At 43.7% G+C, this 6,928-nt stretch overlaps 1 protein-coding gene across 1 annotated transcript in view; it reads left to right on the forward strand.

Annotated features, from left to right (window-relative positions):
* Nucleotides 1-6,441, forward strand: part of LOC126195671 (transmembrane protein 26) — a 95,031-nt gene extending 88,590 nt beyond the window's left edge. Inside the window, exon 7 of the mRNA XM_049934297.1 lies at nucleotides 6,303-6,441. Within this exon, the coding sequence (XP_049790254.1) occupies nucleotides 6,303-6,441 (139 nt within the window). The remainder of the gene's footprint in view (nucleotides 1-6,302) is intronic.
* Nucleotides 6,442-6,928: the final 487 nt, after the last annotated feature.

Here is a 6,928-nt window from a genome sequence, read left to right on the forward strand (position 1 = left end):
CAGCTCATTCGTTTCTCCAGCAGAAACTTGCATTTTCTCTCATCTGTCCAACATTGACACAGTGTTTGTAGTTTTAATACTTTGGAAGATAACTCCTCTGGAGTCAAATGAACAAACACATAAATTTGTTTTTAGAAAGGACCACCTTCAACAAAACATTTTTTTTCTTTTCTTCTCATACCCGGACATGTTTCACTGAAGTTTTGACAGCATGGCCTTTTATTTTCTTTCTATTAAATTACCGGAAAAGTTCCCTTTGCCACCTCCACATAAATAAATTCCAGTCTTTAAGAAAGTACTCACAAATTTGAAAAACATTTAGTATATACACATTATTACCACATGCTGTAGTTTTACTGTTTTCATGTTTCGCATTACAGTTGCTTCCGTTCCACAATCTGTCATATGCAACCATGTGGAACTTAATATAAGAAATGTATTTACCTTGAAATTTTATGAAAGTGTACATCCCCATTCGAATAAGCCGGGAGTGGGCTACCAAAGGATGCGTGATCATGAGAAAAAGATTGAATAACCAGCGAAAGGAAACTAGAAAATCTGAGAAAGGAAATGCAAAGGCTCACTCTAGATACGGTAGGGGTCGGTGAAGTGAAGTCACATGAGTATAGGGTAATATCAACAGCTGCAGACAATGGTGTAACAAGAGTAGGATTCATTCTGAATAGGAAAGTGGGGCAGAGTGTCTGCTACTGTGAATAGTTCAGGGGCAGGGTGGTTGTCATGAGAATCGACAACAAACCAACACCGACAATAATAGTTCGAGCTGAAAATGAAGAGATAGAGAAAGTATATGAGGATAGTGAAAAGGGAGATGAAAATCTAATAGTCGTGGGGACAGGAATGCAGTTGTAAGGGAAGGAGAAAAGGTTACAGGATAGTGTGGGCTTGGAACAACGAATGAGAGAGGAGAAAGACTAATTGAGTTCTGCAATAAATTTCAGCTAGTAATAGCGACTACTCTGTTGAAGAATCACAAAACGAGGAGGTGTACTTGGAAAAGGCGGGTGATACGGCAAGATTCCAGTCAGACAGAGATTCCGAAATGACATACTAGACTGTAAGGCATACCCAGCAGCAGATACAGACTCAGATCACAATGTAGTGGTGATGAAGAGCTTGCTAAAGTTCACACGATATGTACGGTAGAATCAATATGCAAAGGAGTGGGGTACAGTTGTGCTAAGGAATGATGAAATACACTTGAAGTTCTCTAAGGTTATAGATACAGCAATAAGGGATAGCTCAGTAGGCAGTACAGTTGAAGAGGAATGGACTTCTCTATAAAAAGGCAATCACAGAATTTGGAAAGGAAAACATAGATAGAAAGGTGGCTACGAAGAAACCATAGGTAACAGAAGAAATACTTCAGTAATCGGTGAAAGAAGGAAGTACAAAAATGTTGAGGGAAATTCAGGAATACAGAAATAAAAGTCGCTGAAGAATGAAAGAAATAGCAAGTGCAGGGAAGCTAAGACGAAATGGCTGTATGAAAAATGTGAAGAAATTAAAAAAGAAATTACTGTCAGAAAGACTGACTCGGCATATAGAAAAGTCAAAACAACCCTCGGTGGCACTAAAAGCAATGGTGGTAACATAGAGTGCCATGGCAATTTCACACAGAGGAGAGAGCAGACAGGTGAAGAGAGTGTCGTGAAGGCCTCTATGAGGGGTAAGATTTGTCTGATGTATGAGAAGAAGAAACAGGAGTCGATTTAGAAGAGACAGGAGATCCAGTATTAGAATCAAAAATTAAGAGAGTTTTGGAGGACTTAAGGTCAAATAAGGCAGAAGAAATATGTAACATTCCAAGAGCTGACAAGTGTGGGAATTATCGTACTACCTGTTTAACAGCTCATGGCTCTAAGTTGATGACAAGAATAATATGAGAAGAATGGAAAGGAAAGTTGAGGAAGTGTTAAATCACGATCATATTGGCTTTATGAAAGGTAAAAGCACCAGAGAGGCAATTCTGACGTTGAGATTGATAATGGAAGCAATTCTAAAGAAAAATGAAGATACTTTCATAGGGTCTGTCGACCTCGAAAATGGTACAAGATGTTAGAAATTCAGAAAAAAATAGGAGTAATATATAATATGTACAAGAGCCAAGAGGGAATAATAAGAGTGGACAACCAAGAACTAAATGCTCAGATTAAAATGGGTGTAAGACGGGGATGTAGTCTTTCGCCTCTACTGTTCAATGTGTACATTGGAGAAGCAATGACGCAAATAAAATGGTTCAAATGGCTCTGAGCACTATGGGACTCAACTGCTGTGGTCATAAGTCCCCTAGAACTTAGAACTACTTAAACCTAACTAACCTAAGGACAGCACACAACACCCAGCCATCACGAGGCAGAGAAAATCCCTGACCCCGCCGGGAATCGAACCCGGGAACCCGGGCGTGGAAAGCGAGAACGCTACCGCACGCGCAAATAAAAGAATGGTTCAAGTGTGGAATTAAAATTGAATGTTAAAGGTGGTCAGTGATAAGATTCGCTGATGACATTGCAATCCTGAGTGAAAGTGAATAATAATTACTCGTAGATGCACTGATGAATGGAATGAACAGTCCAATGAGTATAGGATACGGATTTCAACCGAAGAAAGACGAAAGTAATGAGAAATAGCAGAAATGTGAATAGTGAGGAACTTAACACCAGGATTGATGGTCATGAAGTACATGAAGTTAATGAACTGCACTACCTAGGCAGCAAAATAACCAATGATGGATGGTTCAAGGAGAACATCAAAAGTAGATTAGCGCTGGCAAAAAGAGTTCTTGGCAAAGAGAAGCCTATTAGTGTCATGGGCCTTAATCTAAGGAAGAAATTTCTGAGAATGTATGTTTGAAATTCAGCCAACGGCCTTGCCACAGTGGCAACATCAGTCCCCGTCAGATCATCGAGCACTGTCGAGCTGGGCTAGCACTTGGATGGGTGATCATCCAGTCTGACGAGCACTGTTTGCAAGCGTGGTGCACTCAGCTCTTTTGAGACAAATTGACGAGCTACTTGATTGAGAAGTAGCGGCTCCTGTCTTGGAAACTGACACACGGCCGGGAGAGCGGTGTGCTGACCACATGCCCTTCCATATCCGCATCCAGTGATGCCTATAGGCTGAGGATAACAAGGCGGCCAGTCGGTACCGTTGGGCCTTCATGGCCTATTCGGGAGGAGTTAAGCTTTTTTATGTTTGAAACTCAGCATTTATGCATTGTGGGGAAAACCAGAACAGAAGAGAATCAAAGCATTTGAGATGGGGTGCTACAATGGCTGTTGAAAATTAGCTGGCCTGATAAGAAATGAGGAGGTTGTGCGCAGAATCGGAGAGGAAAGGAATATGTGGAAAACACTGACAAGGAGAAGGGACAGGATGATAGAACATCTGTTAAGACATCAGGGAATGACTTCAATAATACCAGAGGGAGCCATGGAGGGCAACGACTGTAGAGGAAGTCAGATATAGGAATATATCCAGCAAATAATTGAGGATATCGGTGGCAAGCGCTACTGTGAGATGAAGAGGTTGGCACAGGAGAGGAATTCGTGGTGGGCCTTCTCACGTCAGTCACAAGACTGATGACTCAAAAAACTGTACCACTCTGTAACAGCATCTCTCTCTCTCTCTCTCTCTCTCTCTCTCTCTCTCTCTCTCTGTGTGTGTGTGTGTGTGTGTGTGTGTGTGTGTGTGTGTGTGTGTGTGTGTGTGTGCGTGCGTGTGTGTCTACATGGAGAATGAATCCACCACCTTCAGTGTAGATGCACAATTACGTTTGACTCCCTGCAGGAATCTGAGTAGCGAGCATGGAGAACATGGAGAGGCACTGCAGATAGATGGCTCCAGGTGGGAGAGTGGGTCGACTGGAGGCGTGCTGAGATAGATGGTGCAATTACGATAAACGCTGTCTCTGGATGTTGCAGTGGTTAGCGCAACTGACTAGTAAGTAGTAGATCCTGGGTTGGGATCACAGTCTGGCACACATTTTGACATGTTGCTGGTGACTGCATGAAGTAGTGCTTCAGCTGACATCAATAGTTCCTTCCCTTCGCTTTCCTTTCCTTCCTCCCCCCCCCCCCCCCCCCCTGCAACAATTTTCATAATAAATTATGTTTCATCCAGCTTTCCTGTTTTTCCGTTTATCTTCAATGCGGAAAACTGCAATAGCTAACTTTCGCTGTCACTGTTTAGGAAATACGAGGTGCGGCTAGAAAAAAACCGGACTGATGCTGGAAAAAACATTTACAATTATTTACAATTTCATGTTATCTCCTTCAATGTACTCTCCTCCTCGGTCTCTACACCGCTCCATACGAATTTTCCACTGTTCATAGCAATGGTGCAGATCATTTTCGGTAAGTCCATACATTACTTCCGTCGCTTTTTCTTTTACTGCTTCAACAGTCTCAAATCTAGTTCCTTTCAAAGCTGACTTGACTTTAGGGAAAAGAAAAAAGTCACAGGGGTCCAAATCAGGTGAGTAGGGTGGATGATCTAAGATGGGAATGTTGTGTTTTGCCAAAAACGTCTTCACTGACAACGCACTGTGAGCTGGGGCATTGTCTTGGTGAAGGATCCATGACTTTTTTCTCCACAAATCGTTCCGTTTTCTCCGTACTCGCTCACGTAGGGTAGCCAGGACGCTAATGTAGTAATGCTGATTCACTGTTTGTCCCTCTGGTACCCAATCAATGTGCACAATCCCTTTGATGTCAAAAAAAAAAAAAAAATCATCATTGCCTTGAATTTCGATTTTGACATTCGTGCTTTTTTTGTCGTGGAGAACCAGGAGTTTTCCAATGCATCGATTGGCGTTTAGTTTCGGGATCGTAAGTAAAAAACCACGATTCATCGCAAGTAATAACATTTTGTAAGAAGGTGGGATCACTTTCAATGTTTTCCAGGATGTCAGAACAAATCATTCTTCGGCGTTCCTTCTGTTCAATTGTGAGACACTTTGGAACCATTTTTGAACACACTTTGTTCATGTTGAAACTTTCATGAAGAATCTGCCCAACACTTTCCTTGTCAACTCCTGTTAACTCAGACACTGCTCTGATTGTTAAACGGCGATCTTGTCGAACAAGTTTACCGATTTTTTTCAATGTTTGCATCAGTTTTTGCTGACAATGGTCTGCCAGTGCGAGTGTCATCACTGGTGTCTTTGCGGCCATCTTTAAATCGTTTAAAGCACTCAAACACTTGTGTTCGCGATAAACAATCATCGCTGTACACTTGTTGTAACATTACAAACGTTTCACTTGCAGATTTTCCTAGTTTGAAACAAAATTTGATGTTAACACGCTGTTCTTTCTGTACACTCAACATTTTCCGACGCACAGACAAAACGTCAACTACTTAAAACAGACGCCACGGGCAGACTGAGTGCAGGAGGCAGATGAAACTCGAGCAGTAGGCGGAGCGATAGTCACGTGACAGGCCACGCGAGTTTCAGCCTTATTGCATTCGTTTTATTGTTTCACCAGCACTAGTCCGGTTTTTCTCTAGCCACACCTCGTACAGAAACAAGATGGCTCTTCCCAGTGCTCGGACCTCTTCCTCCCGACCTCGTCGTCGTCGGAGGTAATTTTAACTAGACTCCGGGTAGGGCACTGTCTTTTTAGCCATCGACATCTTTTAAGTGGCGATCCTCTCCCGCTTTGTCCCCACTGCCCTCAGCTGCGGACGGTGAGACACCTTTTACTTCAGTGCCCCTATTTTACTACGCTACGAGCCCATTTACAACTGTCGCTTGGTATATCTTCTATTTTAGCAGATGACACGCACTCAGCCGATCGCGTCCTCGAGTTTGTGTCAGTGAGATGACATCGGTCATTTGAAGCTCTTTTTGTGGAAACCTCCCCCTTATATAGTGCTTTTCTAAGCTTTCCTTCAGTTTTTTTTTAGTTTCCCCACTTTTTGAGTTTCGCTCCAATTGCTGCTGATTTCCAATTCGGTTTTCCTTACCCTTCCCTAAGCCACAGAATGGACGCTAATGACCGTAGCAGTTTTGTGCCCTAAAACCATAACACAAAAAAATGAACAATTGATGGTGTATCTATAATGTGTGTGTGTGTGTGTGTGTGTGTGTGTGTGGGCGCGCGCGCGCGCGCGCGCTGAAGACGATGTAGGAGGGCTGATAGCACACAAACTGTGATGTTGCGCAGCAGTCGCGGCAGCCGTGGGCGGCGCCGCGGAGCTACTGGCGCAGTGAAGGCGGCGGCGTCGGACGCGGAGGTGGCGCGGGTGCTGCTGGAGGAGGGGGCCCGCGCGTGACGCAGGCGGCACCGGCTGGCGCTGTGCGCGCTCGCGCTGCTCTACGCCGCCGTGCTGGCCGTCTGCATGGCGCTCGTGCACGCTGCCGTGTCTCCGCAAGGGCTGTTGCTGCTCTCCTACACCAGGCTCAGGCCGGCAGCCTGACTCTCTCATCACTGTAGTCCCTCTCTGTCTCGCTAAATATGCAACTCCGAGTGTACAGCAAATCGCTAACGCACAGTGCAAGTCGTTTCAGCAGGAATCGTTTAACGTAATCTAGGGTGCTGGTGGAGAGGGGAGGATGCGACTAAAATTTTCCAATCACTGGCAGCTGCTTTTATGTATACTTATTTACAGCCATTTCCAGTCATATGAGGTGGTGACTGTTAGCTGTTATGCTAAGTGTTTCAAAAAGGCACCGCACATTCTTAAATGGGATAGTACTGGCCAAAAGTAAGAAAAAAAACTTGATATAAACATACGTAAGGGAAACAAAAAATTTCCTGAGATTTGGTGACGTTACAAGTGAGACTTACTTAAAACACGACACTCGGTTATTTATCAAATGTTGGATAATGAGAACACTTAGTGGCTTCCAAGAAACTTGATATGTAAGTTTATACATTTATGGGGCGCCATTAGTCTCTCAATG

The sequence above is a fragment of the Schistocerca nitens genome, chromosome 7 (genome assembly GCF_023898315.1).
Source record: "Schistocerca nitens isolate TAMUIC-IGC-003100 chromosome 7, iqSchNite1.1, whole genome shotgun sequence".
In the NCBI taxonomy this organism is placed as follows: Eukaryota; Metazoa; Arthropoda; class Insecta; order Orthoptera; family Acrididae; genus Schistocerca; species Schistocerca nitens.